The sequence below is a fragment of the Toxotes jaculatrix genome, chromosome 13 (assembly GCF_017976425.1).
Source record: "Toxotes jaculatrix isolate fToxJac2 chromosome 13, fToxJac2.pri, whole genome shotgun sequence".
Taxonomy (NCBI): domain Eukaryota; kingdom Metazoa; phylum Chordata; class Actinopteri; family Toxotidae; genus Toxotes; species Toxotes jaculatrix.
The window spans coordinates 14,223,193-14,243,220 of NC_054406.1; the positions used below are offsets into that span (position 1 = coordinate 14,223,193).

The 20,028-nt window shown below is 42.0% G+C and overlaps 1 protein-coding gene across 1 annotated transcript; it reads left to right on the forward strand.

Annotated features, from left to right (window-relative positions):
• The first annotated feature begins 1,722 nt into the window (after window positions 1-1,722).
• On the forward strand, window positions 1,723-18,941 carry LOC121192015 (oxysterol-binding protein-related protein 3-like). The gene is made up of 22 exons (XM_041053549.1): window positions 1,723-1,816; window positions 7,899-8,090; window positions 8,545-8,661; window positions 9,497-9,550; window positions 9,624-9,737; window positions 9,904-10,056; window positions 10,206-10,296; window positions 10,508-10,611; window positions 10,867-10,956; window positions 11,058-11,217; window positions 11,375-11,499; window positions 11,587-11,718; window positions 12,169-12,262; window positions 13,257-13,492; window positions 14,210-14,347; window positions 14,964-15,027; window positions 15,520-15,598; window positions 15,857-16,001; window positions 16,492-16,636; window positions 16,758-16,884; window positions 17,449-17,571; window positions 18,130-18,941. Exons 2-22 carry the CDS (start codon window positions 8,028-8,030, stop codon window positions 18,224-18,226), a joined length of 2,451 nt encoding a protein of 816 aa, XP_040909483.1. The 5' UTR covers window positions 1,723-1,816; window positions 7,899-8,027; the 3' UTR covers window positions 18,227-18,941.
• The last annotated feature ends 1,087 nt before the right edge of the window (window positions 18,942-20,028 follow it).

The window sequence follows — 20,028 nt, forward strand, 5'->3', positions numbered from 1 at the left end:
AATTCCCAGCATGAATACAAGTTGCTCAGTGTGCAGTAACCATGACTAACCTATAGATGACACTGTCATACACAACCTGCCTGCACTGTGTGTGTGTGTGTAAGTGTGTGCACTGTGAGTGACAGAAAGGTGATAGGGGATATAAATAGTAATACTGGCACACACAGATAAAAGTGTATGTATCACCATTTATTACATAATCCTATTTATGACTGCCTCACTGTGTCTTCTTCATGTTTTCTCTTTCTAAAATAAGGTTTAAATACCAAATGCTTGACAGTCAGCATTGGTGTATGTCTGGTGCACTCTTGTGTGCAGACAGGCGTGTCTCAGAGTGTGTGTCTCTGTTGTCAGGTATACAAGGGTGTAGTCCCTTGTGGCTCCAACTGTGCATTGCTTTGGTGAGTAAAGGGAATCCACCTGGTTTGGACAATGAAAAGACCTGTGATACAAAGGCCGATAACAATATCCTGTTTCTGTCTGTTCTACTTCTAACATCACACCACTACATGTCAGTAATCAAGATTCAGTTTCTCTCAGTCAGTCCTGACGCAGTAGGCCTACATTCCTTTATAGTCTAAACATTGCCATGGACACACCCAGCTCTGACTCTCCCTTTCAGAGAAGCCCCCCCCCCCATTTCTTGTGTGTTTTCACTTCCCTCTGTTGCCATAGAAATAAGCCTAGGCAGGAAGTGACAACCTCATGCCCATGCAAAGGAGGAAATTTGTTTTGTTGGGTAAACAAATCCAAAGCATGAAGGTGGTTTGGAGCTCTACAAGGACAACAGAGGTGGACCGACTGAGCTGGGCTTTCTCCGAAGAGGACATGAGGAGCATAACTTCATCAGAGAAAGACGCACATTGAGTAGAAACACACAAACACATGCTCATAATTCACCCACACGCTCATTCCACTTGGGTGCAATCACACAACTTCTCTCACTTACTCATCGTTTCAGAAAACAGTCAGCACTTGTTTGTAAAGCCATCTTTTGCAACCAGAATGTCTGAGGAAAAGCACCAAACAATCTGTCATTGGACTGTGTATGACTGTTATGATTGTTATGATGTTATGAAGCAATGAGGCCAGACAGATTATTAAGACATAGTGTGTCTCACCACCTACTGGCTTTTGTATACATACATATACATATATATAGCATATATATGGCATATGTATAGCCCAAGTGATGGGAAATTGTAATGGAGCTTTTTCACGACTGTATCACGGTAAACTGCTAAAATAAGCGGCAGACAACTCAGTAATGAAAATAAGTTAATGAGTTGCATCCTTAATACGATGAAGGCCCATTTTCTGGAGTTTGGAGCTGGTTCCATGAATAATATTAATCGTGTATGACTTTCTCTGACCTGTGAAACATGTGAAACATACATGTGATTGAAAGTCATAATTTTAAAAATGGGTGAAAGTAAAACAGAAACATACAATTCTACATTGTGTACTCCCGTGACTATGCGTCACTTTACCAGCTGGAAGTTACCTGGAACTACTTTATCCGACGCCAACTCTCACCTTGATTTGATTTTTTTTTTTTTTTCACTCTGACATTTTGGCTACGTCACTCAATGGTCCGTTCAAAAACTTGGTCCCCCCCCCCTCGCTTCGGTTCCCACCCCGTTGCCGCTTCCTCCATCGCGATTGGCTATGAGGAGCGCCAGTCACTCCTGCCCACTGAACAAGCCCCTCCCCGTCCACAAGGCTCGGGCGCTGAAGCGAGAAGCTGAAAGCCCCAAAGCAGGTACTGTACGTCTTTACTATGAAGATACGATGCTGTAGCTTTCGCCACAGAACCGTAAGAATTTCCTTTCATTAATACTCTTAACTTATGTGAATTTATATCTGTGTTTTCGCCGCTACTGTCCAAGCTTCGGTTTGAATTAAGCGGCAGAGTTGACAGCGCTCCTGTCGTGTCTCCTGCTGACCGTTTCAACTGAGATATCGCTGTCGATAGAATTATTAATGGACTTCCCCCTGACATTTGGTGCTGAATTAGTGTGTGAGAGTCTCCATGTACCGGTTTTAATGTCACGTTTTGGGTTTTTATCGAGGCTGTGTGAGCACCGAGTTTAACGACCACATGTTTGGGGTTTTTTTTTTTTTGTGGACATTTTGTCTGCGCCGACAAGTTTGAATTGCGGTGTTGGTAATGGGAACTGAGCCCGAGCAGGGCTGTGAATTTAAACGGCACACCTGTGTTTTCTCAGTTTTGTCCTCTCCTTTAATGACTGTTTGATTTAGCCAATTAGCGCTGGTTGCCTTGCTGGCATCATTCCCAACATTAAGCTAACTATTGTTCCTTTATTCAGAGTGTTCAGATTACATGTTGTCTTGCTGGTCAGGTCTGATTTTATGGGAGACATTCGTACAAAGTTGTTGTTTGTGAAGTTACAGTGTGGCAGTGTTTTGTATTTTGCATAGGGCAGTACTTCCTGTGTGGTCCACATATACAAGACACAGGACTGTGTGTCTTCCAGGAAGCTACACACACCTTTAGAGCTGAAATGATTAGTCAATCCATAAAAAATGTCTGGCAACAATTCAGTTTTTACTAGTTATCTAAGGCTTCTGTAGACGTAAATTAAATATCTTTGGGTAATGGACTATTGGTTGAACAATACAAGACGTTTGAAGGTGGCTCTTTAGATGGAGGTAACCTGTGATGGCCCCACACACCATTCATTCATGAACTCAATCAACAGCTGATCAGCGCTTTCTTTCACTTCACTTGTGTGGTGCTTGAATGACTTTTTTTTTATCATACTGTAAATCAATACTTGGCCTCGTCACCACTTAGTCCAGACAAGATCAGTTTATGCATGAGCGGTGATGTCACCACTATCACTGTGCCATTCACATTAACACGATTGCCCGTGGGCACACATTTCCAGCCCTGCACTCTACTAGGGTAAACACAACTGTAGCCCCTGAAGCTTTTTTTGTAAACATATCTAAACAGAGGGTGAGGCTAGTTTATAAAGCCGTAATGAAGTTAATGAATGAAGAATATTTGTAGATTTTTTTTCCTCTCTTCAGGAATTTAAAGAGAGTGAAGATACAAGATGGGTTCAATTACAAGTACTATACTCACCAAACAGCATTTATATGATCTACTGACAGTGAAACGATTCACTGATTAGTGAATAAGATGACAGAGATAATATGAATCTGCAGCCATTTTAATATGCAAAACAAAGAATTGTTCAAGTCATTTTTAAGCAAAAATGCCAAGGATTCTTTGATTCCAGCTTTTGCAATGTGAGGGTGTGTTGCCGCTCTCTGTTTTATATCTTTTTATAAGGAATATCTCTGGCTTTTGGTCACTTTAAGACTTTTAAAGATGTTACCTTGGGCTCCGGCAGTTTGGTATATTTGTGACATTTTGCGGCCAAAATGACAGAAAATGTCTCTGCACACTTAGATCTGTGCATTAGTTTCACTTTACATGTTTTGTAGCCTAAATTGTTAATCAGTTAATAGAGAAAACAATTGGAAGATTAATTTAGTTCCAAAAGTAGGCAGAGCATTAGAGGCTATCCAGCAGCTAGACAATCTGGGTTCATGTGTTGGCATTCGTCTGCGCAGTTGAAGTGCGCTTGAGCGGGATGTTAAGTCAATACAAGCTCCATGGGTCACTGTTTAAATCTGCTCTCCTTGCACTCTTGTCATCTAAAGCAAAAGAGGATTGCGCCACAGGCATCACTTTTAAGTCTCTCGACCAGCTGATCACTGTCCAGCCAAAATATTTCTTCCCACAGCAACATTTCTGGGTATGAACATCCAGCGTGGCCGACATGACTCACCGAGTTATCTCTATGTCACTCTCTCCTTTGCACAACACCCACTTAAAAGCTGGTAAATACAGAGCACTCCTGCCTTGACTAATACTCCAAGTGGCCACTCTGAGAACAGCGTGCCCGTGATCTCTCATGGTTTTATAGGGTTACAGGCCGTTGTGCCCTACTTCCAGCCGAGCTGACTGGTCGGCACTGAGACTCTCGTGAAATCATGTTTCTGCTGGTAACAGCACAGGTTCTATTAATAGCCCCATGTTTTATGCCCTTAGATTTTCCATAAAGAACAAACAAACTGACTATATTCTTGCCTTTGTTTTTTCTTTCTTTTTTTAGTATCCATAGCAACCCCTGATTGAGCACGAACACAAAGTGTCCCTTGTCTCAGCAGGGAAGAGACAGAAGGACATCTTTTGTGATGTAGATTTTCAAAAATACATTGGTCAGAAATCTATGGGCATGCTGGTTTTCAGGCCTCTTCCTTCCGTCTCTCTTTGAGTGCACTTGAAAATAACTTGACGCTTGAATGGCATATTGGGGCTGCTTTTTAACTCTTTGATCACTCGCTGATAACCACATTAGGTTTTCTCTGCCTGCATGCAGGAAACACAGCCACTGCATTGCTTTCAGATAAAGAATGTTGGTAAAAATATCTTCCAGTGGGCCAACGCTATCTGCTGGTACATTCAGTCGGAGATGATGTCAGAGGTCAGAGAAGTTAAGTGCTACTGCCACCAACTAATTCAAAACCATATGCTGCCACACATCCGTTTCACCACTTTGTTATAAACTTTGATGGGTGTTGATGTATAAAGTAGCCACATAATATCGTATACTGCCAGATGTGAGTCTGTTTAAAGTATCTTATGCTGGCTCTCGGTCTGATAATCAGTGGATCATATACAGCTTTAACTCCATAAATCTGAGAAGAAGCTTTACGGGAAGACTCTGGTGCATTATTGGAGGAAGTTGTCACAGATGGGGCCATTTGCAAGGACCTTTTTGCAGTCCCAGTCAGCGAGTAATGGGAAGGATATACAGCTATATATGCAAGAATGTGCTTAGGCAGAAAGCAGATGGACTGGCTGCTAAGTCAATGTCTGAGTGTTTGTCATGCCAGGACTGGAAACTCCAGCCTGACAATTCCTCAGGCTTCCTCAGCCTCATTGCCCTGAGATCCTTTTCATGGAAAGTCTTGAACAACAGACGAGGCTTTGCTTTATGAGAAGCCACAGGGCTTTCCGTAAATATGAACAGTAAGTGTTGGCCCGTAGTCATGTTCAACTCAAAACAGGACGTAAAAGTGGACTTAATGACTTGTTGAATAAGTTTTAGTTGAATGATGCCATTTAAAAGCAACATTCCTGGACAATTTAGTGTATTTATGGTTTGCAAGAGCTTGTTGCAGCAGAGCTTTGAGAGAGCTCAAGTGGTTAGTGTGGTGGGGCCTTTTCAGGACGTTTGGCACTTTGGTGGCTGTGAGGACGGACAAGTGGAAGGAAAAGTGTATTTCCCCGTCTCCACAGTATAGTCAAAGACAAAGTATGCTAGAGGGAAAGAAAGAAGAGCATATCCAAGTTAGATTCTTTTACTACACAGGCGTTTGTTGTTAGACCACACAGCACTTAGTTTATGCAAAATCTTACCCTCTGGTCTCCCACGTAAGACCGTCGTCACGCTGTCATACATCCACGCAAAACCAATCCCCACCCTATTTGCATGTGTTTTATCCCTTCCTCCCTCCCATCAGCTGACCTTATGCATGCTGACACATGTAAAGACTAAAACAAAACAACAAAAGAAACACACAAAAAGTAATCACTTTTCCATCACCTTTAAACCTTTTATTCCCTCATTAGCGTCTTGTGACTCTGCGACATTGGCCCTTGCTGCGAGAATGACCCCTTTCCATCTTAACAGATCATTTACAAGGTGTTGTGCCATTAATGATTGACTCTCATTACGTAAGGCTGAAGGCAAAACCCCAGCACTTCTAGTCTTACAGTGCAGGAGGCTCAGCGGTGTACAATACAACAGTAATCACTCAGTCGAGGTAAGTAGGGCACTCAGTGAGATGTTCGGGGCTTCACATCTCTCAGCTTCATTTACAGATTTTACAGTGCATCTACAGCAGAAAGTATTATAGACTAATACACCGCTTTCGCTCGAGCCTTTAAGCTAGTGAGGAGAGGAAGTGTCGTGAGGTAGTGACATCTCAAACAAAATTTGTGCATCTGTGCTCAGATCATTTTTGAGGTTTTTCTCTGAGGAAGTGTGATGTTGCAGACTTTGCTGCTGAGTTGTATCAAAGGGAGAAAAGGCAGAGGAATAGAAGACAGGGCTGAGTGTGTTATGTAAAGCAGTGCTAGGTGCTGCTGCCCTTACTCACTACTTATTGTGTATATAATCATGGTCGTATTCTTCGAAGAATTTGGTTAGAGCTGGGAATTTGCCATGGAGGCCCGACACAAATTTTTTATGGTTGGATGCACCTTTTGTTGTTTAAAGTTTACACTGCATGCAGATGTATTTGCACAGATGTAAAAATAAAAAAAGCAGGAGCTATGTGCAACACATTCTTTAACTTTTAGATTTTTTTTTTTTATCCACAAAGCTTCAGATTAAGCTGAAGACACCAGGCATGTCACAGCCTGAAAAGTGCAAACACAACAGCTTGATGAGCTAATTCAAGCTCCCCAAGTTTATCATTTGAAGCCTACTCAAAAGTGTTGTCTGGCCTCTCAGTCTGTGCTCCACAGCACCCGACGTAAGTGAGCCCTCCATGTGTTTCAGTCTGCTTTTAGCCGAGGGTTGACTGCAGCTAGCTGTGTGTTATGGTGTGTCGGAGGTATCGAAGCACGGCACACATTCTTTCCTGTTGATGACTCACGTCCTGGGCATGGTACTGACTGTAAGCAAGACCTTGGGGAACTACAGATTACACACAAACACACACACACTTAAACCACCAGACCGTTTGAAGGATATTTAGTTATCAGCATACTTAAACTCCAGAAGTTTACACAAATTTGCATGCATGCGAGCGCACACAGACCACAGGCATTCCCTCACTGTGTTAGACCACCAGACAGGGATGTGCCCTGCTCACATGAAGACTACACGTCCCCACAGCCACATCTGAGTTTCGTCTTTAACAAAGTCAGTGTACACAGGGAGTGGCTATAAAACATACATAGAGGTATAACATACACATGCAGGTTGGGACATGTCTATTGTGGAAAAGTGAGACATCGGTGTTACATCACACTGAGAATGTGGTGTTCCCTGTACATCCCATACAGCCATAAACACAACATTTGATCAGGACATGGAAAAAATTTGCATTCGAATCCGAAATGTTGGTACAGGAGGACGAGGCTGGGGAGTTGGAGAAAATTCAGTTTACTAAAAGCAGCCAGTGGTTTAGGTCAGTTAAGGATCCACTCCTCTCTTCTGTAGTATGCAAAGTGGTAGTTGCATCTAGCATCATGCAAATGTGTCAGATGCAACTACCAGAATAAAAAGTTATGACGTAGTTATACATTTACATTGCTGTTATTTTTTAAACGATAGTTGTGTTTTATATGATGCTTTACACATTCCAGTGGGGATTTTTCTGTATTCCCGATTCTCACATGCTTGTTTACAAGGAGACATTTGATCATACAACATGTATGGTTCATTTATTTGAGTTCATATGTGTTCATAGTTCAGATTTATCATAGCAGGCCACACAAAGCCGGGCATTAGTCTGAACACCTCTGAATTCACATGGTGCATGTTGAAATGTGTGTGTGTGTGTGTCTGTGAGAGAGAGAGAGGTGTCATGATAAAGTGTTATTAGCCTCTCATGTGTTTTTATTTGGGATATTTATATCTAGCTTCCGTAAAACAAAGCTGCTTTGGATTTTGGGGATTTCAAATCCACAATTAGGCTGTTCACAGTTAGTGAGACACGCAGTGAGTGAGTGCTTCCTCCCTGTTTTTATCTGTGTGGCTCTTTGACCTGCTGCTGTTCTCTTTAAAATGAGCGTAACCTTTGTGCTGCTCTGACTTCAGTTTGTTTTTAACCTTTCTCCACAGTGCTGACTGTTGTGGCGTGGCCTTCAAAGGTCAGAGTGATGCTCCTGGCGGCTCCGCTGTGATCTGTGTTGCTGCGGTTTCCACAGAAACAGGACAACGGTGGGCAGAAAGCACTGAGGTCGCAAAAAGATGACGTCGCCGTCGCCCACTCACAGTGACAGCAGCGGCTCCTCTAAGCATGACAGCAACCAGGTGTGTGTGCGTCGGTGTATCTGCGTGAGTGTGTGCTGTGTGCATAAAAAGTGCTTGCAGCCACTGTTAGCTTTTCAGCGCTTGTTTTTCCTCTCAGTTAATATGAGCTGACCTCAGATTTGCTGATTTTAAATGCACCGTGCAGCATGGTTTCCCTAAGGCAATGAAGCATGTCAGATATTATTCATTTGTGTTGTTTAGATCAAACTGTTGAAACTGATTTAATTGTTAAGAGTTCTTCTCACTGACTAAACATTTAAGTGCTCCTAGAAAGGCAGCCCACACCCTGTAAATACTGAGAAATGCTTTAAGCACTGTAATACTTTTTTTTTTTTTTCACAACTGGATTGCGCTTGAATTGTGTGCTGTTTACAGGCTTAGATTGCGTTAGACCTCTGTCATTTCAAGAGAAAGAAAATAACTCATTCAGTATTGGTCCCGTGTCTCCCTCCAGGACAGCTGGGAGATTGTGGAGGGGCTCAGGGGGGTTCCTGCCAACATGCAGGAGCCTGACAGGCAGGAGGGGTTCCTGCTAAAGAGGAGGAAGTGGCCCATGAAGGGATGGCATAAGGTGAGAACCTCACATACTCTCTTATTAAAACCCTAGACAGCAACAGCTGTGTGGCCACGCTTGTCGTTACAGAACAACATTTCTGTGATGTTTCTAAACTTTTTTGATTCTTCATCACATGTAGTTGTGTTTCTCAAAAGGAAGGATGATGTTATAATTATAAAATGCCTCATATTCATTTATGTAAAGAGATATTGGAGTTATGCATTTTGAGAGTAATACTGTACATGTCTGTTTTTTTTTCCTGCTGGTATCAAGATTGGACCAGCAACAGTTTTAGTCCTCCCTAAATGTCTAACTAGAGTCCTGACCTTCTATCTTTTAATACCTCAAGCTATTTCTGCATTTCCTCCTCTTCACCATTATAGTCCTCTGTATTTCCTTCTTTCCATTCTTTTTATTCCCTGCTGATTATACTGTAACCCTGACTCATCTTCCTCCCCCTCTTCTCTCCATGAGTGTGCTCATGCATACCTGGAAACTTCTGCCTTGCAACATGATGGAACTACCACTTTTACTAACCTTTTAATAACCTACGAGTAATGTCAGCCTTTTTTTATTGTAAATCTAAGGTGAGCAAGGTGTGTTTGTAAGCTGTGGTTTTGTCTAAATATGGTCTCTACACTGCTGATTTCACTGCTGCTGTTGTGAACTGGAATGGCAAGGTCAAGATAAAGTTATGTTATTTTTGTAAAACTGCACAATGTCTGCAGACCTTTTTTCTATCTGTGTTTTTAACCATTGTATAACCAAAAGAGTTCAATAAATCTGTGATTTAAGGGTGGAAATTCTATAAAAACTAAATATTGATTGCGTTTGATTTCTTCCCACATAGCGATACTTTCTGTTGGAGAAAGGCATCCTGAAGTATGCAAAGCGTGGAAGTGATGTAGGTATCACCCCAATAGCACTGTCTGTCACTCTTTCATACAGACACATGCTAACAAAGTGTTTTTGCACAGCTGAAGAAGGGGAAGCTTCACGGCTGCATAGACGTCGGCCTCTCCGTCATGTCAATCAAGAAGAAAGCCATGTGCATTGACCTGGACACAGAGGATAACATCTATCACCTGAAGGTAATTCTTGAAACTCAGATGAGATAGATGTGAGCCAGGTTTAGCGAAGTACACAAAATACCTCAGCATCTTTTTTCATTCATTTCCTGGGTCTGTTTCATACAAAGACACGACTCACAGCAGCTTTCGCGGCTTCTCTTCAGTAATTTGAGTTTATGGCACCCAGGTGAAGTCTCCAGAGCTGTTTGAGGAGTGGGTGTCAAAGCTGCGTCATCACCGCGTGTTTCGGCAGAACGAGATTGCCATGTATCCCCACGAGAGGCACCTCTTCCACCCCCACGCCTCATCCTCCCCCTCCCTCAGTGACTCTCTGAGAAAAGTAAGTTGCTCCGGTGCTCGTTTGTGGGGAAACATTTTGAAAATAATCTTTGTTGTTGCTCCTAAATTTGGTGCAGTAGGGATGTGGTTAGGTGAAGTTGTGTGCATCACCCTTCCTCATCTGTCTCCCTCTCTCTCTCCCTCAAACAGAGGGCCACTCTTACCAAGCAGGCGTCAGTCCACCAGGCTAAGGTCAGTTCTTGGCTCCATTCCTCAGAAGACATGGACAAGTGCTGCAAAGGTCTGTTGCTCTTTGTTGTTTTGTCTATTTCTCTCTGCTTTTTTTTGCTTCACTAATTGTCTCCTGGCTTGCCTGTCATCCTTCTCTGTCAACAGTTTTTCTATAAGTGTGTCTCACTGCAGCGAATCCTCCTCATGTTCTAGTTTATCTCTCATTACTGTGCCTGCACGCACCCAAACTTTCATCTAATAAAAATCTGTCTTTCACCCAGACTTGGAGGAATGTGAATCGTACCTGCTGGAACTCAACCTGCTGCTGAAGAGCATGGAGGACCTCCACCGCACATACTCGGCTCCAGCCATCAGCGCACTACAAGTAAACAAAGGCACACAGATTAAGCTGGCCACGGTGTGAAATGTGGATGTGCTCTTTGTCCTTCCTTAAAGCTATTCTCAGTAATTCCCAGTGAAAATTGCATTTGCCAACTTTGCGGGTGTAACAGAAAAGTGGCTGATATTCCCATGGACTAAGAAGCTAAATAATGATCTTACTCAGGGACTAAGTAATGATGAGTAATGGCTCTCAGGTCAGTATAAACTTTTTTTTTCTTTTCTTTTTGTGATGCCACAGGCATCTACTTATGACATCCCCAAAAAAGAGAAGAGGCCGAGGAGGTGGCGATCCAAAAACAGTGGCAAAGAACCCAAAGCCACACTACAGGTACATGTACAGCTTTGTTAGTTCACAAGCATTCAACAGTGAGAACGAAGGGGAAAAAAATGGCTGACATTTCTTCACCTGTGTCTATGTTTGTCCCCCAGATCCCAAGCTGCATCTCCTCCAAGTCCCCTCGTCTTCACGCCTCCAACCCTAACCTCTCCACCACTGAGACCAACACCCAGGAGGTCTGTCCTGAATCCCCAGACTCACCTACAGATGTGTCCCGTCTACAGGAGGACTTCTGCAGGCTGGCCAGTAACAGTGAGTCCCTGCCTAAGACAGCACGTGCTCTGAAGATGCTTTTTCTTTTGCTTCTATATGGTATGGTATGGTATGGTATGGTGAGATAGTTTCCATGACAACTCTGCACCTGTTGTTGTCCTCTTTGTTTCTTTCTCTGGCACTTGCTTCTCTCCAGTCCACACCAGTCTGAAATCAGCCTTTAGTTCCCTGGTAGCAGAAAGAGACAGACTGAGGCACACCATCGACATGCAGGGCCCCCAGCCAGTGCAGGTCCTTGGCTTAAAGACTGCCTATGCCTCAGTGAGTGACTTTGTGATTCAGAGCTCATAATTCTGCATGATTTCACCACAGTTATGTTATACCACAGGTCCATTTGCTCTCCAACAGGAATGTCCCAGCAGCTCCCACTCCTTGGTCCACCAGACATCCAACGATAGCAGAGCGTCTATCCCAGAGTCGATATCAGAGTTCTTTGACGCTCAGGAGTACCTTCTCTCATCTTCCTCCTCTGAGAACGAGGTCAGACGTTATCTAGTGCCTCATCCTCCTCCTATTCTTCATAAGAACATCTCCTCCTAAGTCTGTGAAATGTGAGAAATTGGGAAAAATCATTCTAATCACATAGCAATTTCCCAGACCACAAGGTGACGCCTTTTTAAACCAGTCCAACAAACTTCCAAAATCAAAATATTTTCATTTTATAATCATGTAAAAAAGAAGAAAGCAGCAAATCCCTACACGTGACAAGCTGTAAGCAGTAAATGGTTGGCATTTTTTCTTTATAAATCGTTTTAACATTATTATTATTATTAATCGACTATTTATTTCAGCATTGCAGTGAGACAAAGTCTAATCAATGGCAGGTAGTGCAGGAAAAGTAATCTATGTTGACTGAAAACTTAACGGTTTGTGTGTCTTTTGGCTTCTGGACGCTTGCTGACCTTTCACCATCGATTTTTCTGTCTCCAGGTGTCCGACGATGACTCGTACATCAGTGATGTCAGTGACAGTGTCTCCATGGATACCTGCAGCAACGAGGGAGGCAGCGAGAGACACAACTCTGGTACATGAGACAGTAACAAGTTGTGTGTCTGTGAATGTGTGAACAGCAGAGAGAAAGACGGTGTAAAGAAACCTTATTCTGTCAAAGAGAGGCAGGACTTTTCTGTCTCTGCACATTGCGCCTGTGACTAAGCCTCTGTGTGTTCTTTTGTGTATTTCTCAGAAAGTGTCAGCATCACATAAATTATCAATGTCTGGAATCAGATAAATTACTCACTTGCTCAGAGAATATGTCGAACATGACCACCGCCAACTTCCAGACATGTTTACAAACTCAGTGCGATGTTTCATCGTGAAGTATGCAACAAAGCATCTGTGAACAGGCGTCATCAATTCACTGCTGCAGATGGTGTTTGTTTTATGTTTTCAGTGCATAAACCTTTTGCCTCCAGTTCGCACAAAACAGAAGAAACTTGGGAATTAAGTTATTCAGTTGCAAATAGGCTGTTTTAACTGGATTCATCTGGTTTAGATCGTGCAATTACAGATTGTGCAGAGAGAGTATAGTATTTCTGGATCGAAGCTGATAAAAAGCCAACATTTGTGTCAATATGTTGTTTTGTATAAACCCATTTAATCATTTTCATTTGAGAAAATATTTAAAAAAAACAAAGCCAGTCAGTCAAACTGTTTCACAGTTTTTCCTAGAATTTCCTTATTTCCTTTCAGGAAAAGCCTCTCAAAAAACATTTAGACCATGATGGGATACCAACATCCTCCACTGAGACAGTTATACTCACAGCTTGTTCACACTGTGTGAAAAAATGTTTTTGTGCTGCCTTTAAGTGCCACTTCTGAAGCTACAATTTATCCTCATTTCCATCAAATCACCTTTAAGCATCAGGGACTTTAGAATGAATTTTAGACAGTGTGCACACTCGAGCGCCCACCTCTCTGACATTTCAGCTCTCACACTGCTCTGTCTCACTTGTTATCGTTTCTTTAACAACACCCACTTGTCTTACCGCTCCTCTCTCGACACTTTTCTCCTCCAGTCAGCAGCGTGTTGACCCTGACTCGTCGGCGCTCCACGCTGCCCTCTCCCAGCCCCACCAGCAGCGTGAGCCTGTGGAACATCCTGAGGAACAACATCGGAAAGGACCTATCCAAGGTGGCCATGCCAGTACAGCTCAATGAGCCAATCAACACCCTGCAGAGGCTGTGTGAGGAGCTGGAGTACAGCGAGCTGCTGGACACTGCAAACCAGACCCAAGACCCTTACCAACGCATGGTAAGTGGAAAGAACACGATAATGATAATACCTCATGTACAAGTCTGCAGAAGCAAAATGGAGCCTTGTAAATAAGAACTAATTCTACCTTAAAACGTGAGATCTCATTTACACACAATCATTTATACATCTGCACTCATGCATAAACTAGTCTCACTTGAGCACTGACTCATATTCATATGTTAACAAAAAGAAAACTGGAATGTTCTAGCTTGCAGAAAGTAAAAATATTTTATGTCCTTTGATGTGCACATCAACAAAAGTGAACAGATATTTTAAAAAAAAATGAACATCACAGTAGCTGTAGCAAATTATAGATAGGGAATGTGTTTTGAGCCCAGTACTTTAAATTCTGCTCTGAGGTTCGTGTTTTGCTCAGTGTGCGTTTCTGTCAGAGGCTTTAATAACAAAAATAAAATACATTTTGCTGGCAAAAAGATTTCGGTTGTCTTTTTTTTCCCTCCGTGCTTGGCTGTTAGACCCTGAGTATTTGACACACTTTAATAGTCAGATAGAGACACAGCATTTTCACTGACACAGAAATGTCACATATCTGCACACTGAAACACAGCAAGGTCTCACACATGCATACACACAATATTATCTTCTTTATCTTGGGTACATGTGTTTACAGTCATATACTGACATTACTTAGAGCAGTGAGAAAATCCTACAGCCTGCCAGATGTTCATCTGTCCTCTCTGATTTCCTACACAGGTGTATGTTGCTACGTTTGCAATATCGGCCTACGCATCCACCTACTATCGAGCAGGAAGCAAACCCTTTAACCCTGTCCTGGGAGAGACGTATGAATGTGACAGACCTGATAAGGGCTTCAGGTTTATATCTGAACAGGTAGAGTTCACACAGCTCGCACACGATTCACTGCACAAGAACTTTTAATACAAAACATATATTTTGATATGTAAAGTGACTTCTTGCTTATTAAAGGTACTGTAATTGATATATGTATTCAAGTTAAAGCTGCTTCATTTAGTAGTTTCAAACAGTGATTCTCAATTTAATTGTCTCACCTTGGTTTGGTTGTCTCATGTCAGGGCTATCAATGCCCTCTTCCTGTTCTATGCGCCAAAGCAGTTGACAGGACCTCACAGAATCCAATCTAGTAGCAAACAATGTAAATAATAATAATCATCATAATAACATAATGTACAAAGCTGTGCATTATGATGAAACACAGTTTGCATCCCTGATCTCCTCTGTCACCTCAGCTGTGAAGTCCTGCTCTGACCTGCCAGCCTTCTCTGTGGCCTTGTCTTGTTTGTTTACAGTGATTACAGTAATCTCTGAAAATGTGCAGTAATGGTTTATCGCCAGCAAAAAGTTCAACGTATCACCTTTCCCACCTTTGTATTTGACTGATAGATGAATACATCATGAGCTACAGTGTCTGTCTGTTTTTGATAAGTTGCCTTGATCTCATCTTGTATCTCTTCTTTCCATTTCCCAGGTGAGTCATCACCCACCTGTGTCAGCATGTCACTCTGATTCAAGGAACTTCACCTTTTGGCAAGGTGAGCAGGAGAGAGCACGTTTGGAATAAACATCCCATTTCCCCTCTGTTTGTCTGGGCTTACTTGGAGGTCGCCTCCGTGCCGCCACACCTTTGTTTCTGAGTGTGGAGGTTATATTTGAGGTGAAAACTGGTGTTGTGCAATATTAAGTAACCTCATTTAACTTTATGTGGGCTTGGTGAGCTCTGTAATTTTCCATCGTGTGATAATTAAGTTCTTAATATTTGCACATGTGGCTTCGTTTGTTACCTCTGATACTTTAAATTCTGGTATTTTGTTCAGAGACAGCTGAACAGCTATTGGTAGTCAAAGAAACTGCAGGCTGTTGCCTTGTTTGCATTTCTCTCCGTGCACATGAATAAAGAAGCTGATTTATAAAAAGACGCTATTGTTTGCCGACGAGACCAAAAAAAGAACCTTTAAGATCTAAATTAAGATATTACGGCAATTTCCACTGTCACAAGCGCCCACCTGTTTTTTTTTGTCTTTTAGATGTCCGATGGAAAAATAAATTCTGGGGCAAATCCATGGAAATTGTTCCCATGGGAACAACACACGTCACACTACCTGCGTAAGTCCTTTACTCCTTTACTTACCGTGTGTGGGTGTGTGTTTGCATGTCCACATGGGGTTTATAGTCTTGTATTTTTAACATTAGGGTCCACATCACAATGCACAGTATAGGCCGCAAGTGTAAGTACTAGGAATGAAACATGAATTTTGTGTGTGTGTGTGTGTGTGTGTGTGTGTGTGTGTGTGTGTGTGTGTGTGTGTGTGTGTGTGTGTGTGTGTGTGTGTGTGTGTGTGTGTGTGTGTGTGATTTGTCCAGCTTTGGGGACCACTACGAATGGAACAAAGTGACGTCCTGCATCCACAACATCCTGAGTGGCCAGCGCTGGATCGAACACTATGGAGAGATGGCCATCAAAAATACCAACAGTGACGTCTGCCAGTGTAAAGTTACTTTTGTCAAGGTTAGGAAACACAAATGTTTAAATCACTGTCTGTGTTGTGAATGTCTGCCTTTGAGCTGTGAATGAGAGGACCCATGATTTAATTTGTCACATTCACATGAACCTCGGTGAGTGACTCGTGATCATTATGCCCGGCATTTACCACTTGACTTTTAGTTTCGTCATCATCTGAGCAAACACTTTAAATTTGTTATTTTGTAAAAGAAAGAAAAGAAAGTGCTGCATTTTGTTAATGCAGTGCTGCCTACTCAAACAGACATGCTCACTCCTGGTACCATCAATATCAAGGCACACAGCACCATCTTCTGGACAAAAAGAGGAACTGAAATTTCCAAAAATAAAAACATGAGGAAAAAAAAAAAACCCTGATCCCCATGACTCTGTTCCTCTCATCCAGTGTGATAGGCCTAGATCATGGCGTATTTATCACATTGTAGTTATAAATGCTACATTTCAGCTAGTGTTTTACTTTTGTCTTTTACTCTTTCAGGCAAAATCATGGAGCTCTACTGTGAACGAGATAGAAGGCGTGGTGACAGATTCGAATGGAAAAGTTGTGCACTCCATTTTTGGAAAATGGAACGAGTCTGTGTTCCAAGGAGACCCGCCTTCTGCCACGTGCATCTGGAGAGCAAGTGAGTGACTGGTCCATGGAAATGTCAGTCAAACATGTTTTAAGCTTCAGCAGTTCAATTAAAAAGCAAAACTATACTTGACATGTCAGCTGCTAATTGGTCTGTGTGTGTGTATGTGTAGACCCCATGCCCGTGGACCAAGAGCAGTACTATGGCTTCACCCAGTTTGCAGTGGAGTTGAATGAGCTGGACTCCACCCTTAGACCACTGCTGCCCCCCACAGACACACGCTTCAGGCCGGACCAGAGGTTGGCGCTCTTTATCTGTCTGTAGTGTTGATTTCTGTTAGTGTCCTCACAGACATCATCCCTACTTTTTATAGAAACTTACTATACTTTACTTTGTAACTGTATATTTATTCTTATTCCAGTGACCTGTAGAATGTGAACAGATTTGCCAATTCTAACCATTTGGCCCCCCCCCTTTTGTTCTTTCTTTCTTTTTTACAAACATGATTTTGTGGGCCAAGTCTGTGTCCATGTGGTGCGACGCACACCAAGTCAGAAATATGACCATAACCATGACAACAGTCTATGGGAGATTAGATCCAGGAGGATGTCATACAAATACCAGTACCCACTCATACACAAAGATGATATTATATATATATATATACATTATATAGTAAGATCTTCCTTAGCTTGGATAAATGAAACTCATTAAAATGTTATTTAATGCCATCATGCACCTTTTAGTCCACACAAGTACATGAATAAAAAGAGTATTAGAGGAAAAGGTGTCACAGAACATTCTTTGTTTTTCTTGTTACAGTGTCAAGTGTCAGATAAAGGGTGTTTGTTTTCTTTGTCCAGGCTGCTGGAGGAGGGGAACCCAGAAGGAGCCGAGGAGCAGAAACAGAGGATAGAGCAGCTCCAGAGGGAGAGGAGGAAAGTGCTGCAGGACAACAACATGACACACCAGCCACGCTTTTTCAGGCATGTCCTTTTCCATGTTATCAGTCTTTCCCAGATGATCAGCGACCTCCATCGCAGCCACTGTGGCTCATGTGTAATAAATGACTGTGACTGAAAAGTCACAGTCTTGCAGGCTCATGATGGACAAACTGGATTGTGAACATAGGTTTTCAGCTCATAACGACAATATAAGTCATTATTACTCTTTGTTTCATTGACCATTACATCACATCCATTTCAGAAGTAATGTCATGCAACTCATCGCTCGTCAGATGCTCTACTCATGATTAACTTTATGTTACACCCAGAAAATTTAAAATACAATCCTCCCTTACATTCCTGGATGTTTTAAATCAGACATTTGATTATGTTGTTCTTAGATGGTGCAAGTTAACATTGATATTTATGTTTAGTTTTCATCAAAATTATTTCAGAGTAGATTCATATTTTCCTGGAATCTGGATATGGTCATGTAATATGCTGTACATTCGACAGGTAAGACTTGACTTAAATAAGAGTGACGTATCATTCAAGATGTTTCAGTCATAAAAAAAGATTTCGTTCTTGTTGTGTCAACAGGAAGTCTAAGGATGACACATGGGTGAGCAACAACACGTACTGGGAGCTGCGTAGAGACCCCAGCTTCAGCAAAATGGACTTCCCTGTGTTATGGTGACCTCTGGATTTAACCAATCTTCTCCACTACTGCATATCATAGAGAGGGAAGAGTAAAACTGAACTGATACCAGCGTACAAGTGTCCTGACTCAGTTAACATGAATCACTCCATGTCATGGTAACCCAAACCAGTTTGGACTTCCTGCTTCCACTTCCGGGACAGAGCAGAGCCTGTAGACCTTCTGTTGTTGTTGTTCCTGTTGTTTATTATGTTTCTCCTGAAGGGTACGCTTTCTCTTCTCATTATCATAACTGTAATTTTACACAGTGTCAGTGTATGTAGACTAAATATTCATATCATTATGTGATGTTGCATCTCAGCATTTACCAAAGTGCCTTTTACTGCAGTGCTGCCCTCAAGCAACTGCTTCAGCAGTTTATGCAAAAACACTTTTATTCAGAGACTTTAAAAACTCCTCGTTTGGATGATGTCAGTATATATGAACTTGACTGGAGAGAAAAGGATCAGGGTTGGAAGTGAAGTGTTCCTCCATCCAATCAGCATCCTAACTCCAGGTTTGTCTGATTGCTTTAGTCAGTGGCTGATCGCAGGTTCTACTACTAAAAGAAGGACTCCGGCCTTATTTCAGTGTGCTGCTTTGATGTAATCAGTCCTGACAGTCTGTGGGTACAGTTTTTGTTTTTTTTATTACTGAGGGGGGAAGAAAGCAATAATTTTCCATTTTAAAAGAGGACAATAAACTGTACAATGGACAGACAAGTTATATTGTGACACATGTTTGTTTTTCTGTGTACAAAGGATGAGCCACAGTTTAGGTTACTTGTTTTTCTTACTGCTACAAATAATGAAATCCCTCCCAAAAACACTGAAACAACAACTTGAAAGACCACTACTTACAAACACACATATACATCCAGTTTTTCCATTACCTCCTCTTCCATCACCTCATCTTCTTCAAAATATTCTCCAGGGGATGGCTGTCACTGTCTTTCACTGGGATAACCTTTGTCCACAGGACCACAATCTCCTTCTGGTTGGCAAATCCCTGGAGCATCTTCTGTCCATGGCACCTGACTGACTGAGAAAGTCGCTATGCTACTATATTTTCATTAAATTTACTTTTAAAACTGTTGATACTACACCTCCTTTGAAAGTCTGATCAGATTCTGTTCTCATACCTCATCCCTGTTTTGAGTAGAGCTCTCATAATTCTTAACAGGTTGCAACCCTTCACCAGCACGTCCAGGACAAGTACAGGACAGGTAGCCTGCTGGTGAAAAAAGGTGCCGATTATCGGTGGCAACTTCAGCAGCAGGACACGGCCTGTCCTTCCCAAGGTGAATGTGAAGCTCTGCTATGGTGTCCATTGCAGCACAATCTTTTTTTTCTTTTGCAGGAAATAAACTTTATTGAGAAGTCTTGTCCAGACTAGTGATGTGAAAGCCAATTTTCTTTTAGAAAGTTATTCAGATTCAACAACAGGGCCAGTCCCGATCCAAACACAGTCTCTCATGTTCCCCTCACACTCATCTCTGCATATATTCTCTCATTTCCCACTTTATCTCCAAATTAATCTGCACACCCATCTGCTATGCTGTTTTGATTTCACCCAAATTTGAATAAACTTTAAGCAAATTTGTTTTCTGTGCAAAAAGAAGAGACTCTCATCTGCTCTGTTTTAGTCTTCAGTCTGAAAACCAGACTAAAGACTAAACTGGCATGGAACTGGGCAGGGAATCTGTGTTGCCTTCTGTCAGCTGAAACCTTCATAATTTAAAAATGATCTGTGTTAAAATGTTGCAGACAGGGAAGAGAGAAGAGGAAAAGACTTCCTGCACT

Excerpts from the sequence above, each read along its gene's own strand:
- LOC121192015 (XM_041053549.1), top strand. The coding sequence starts at position 8,028 with ATGACGTCGCCGTCGCCCACTCACAGTGACAGCAGCGGCTCCTCTAAG. Across the intron at positions 8,091-8,544 it reads CTAAGCATGACAGCAACCAG|GACAGCTGGGAGATTGTGGA; the intron begins GTGTGTGTGCGT and ends GTCTCCCTCCAG. Across the intron at positions 10,957-11,057 it reads AACCCAAAGCCACACTACAG|ATCCCAAGCTGCATCTCCTC; the intron begins GTACATGTACAG and ends TTTGTCCCCCAG.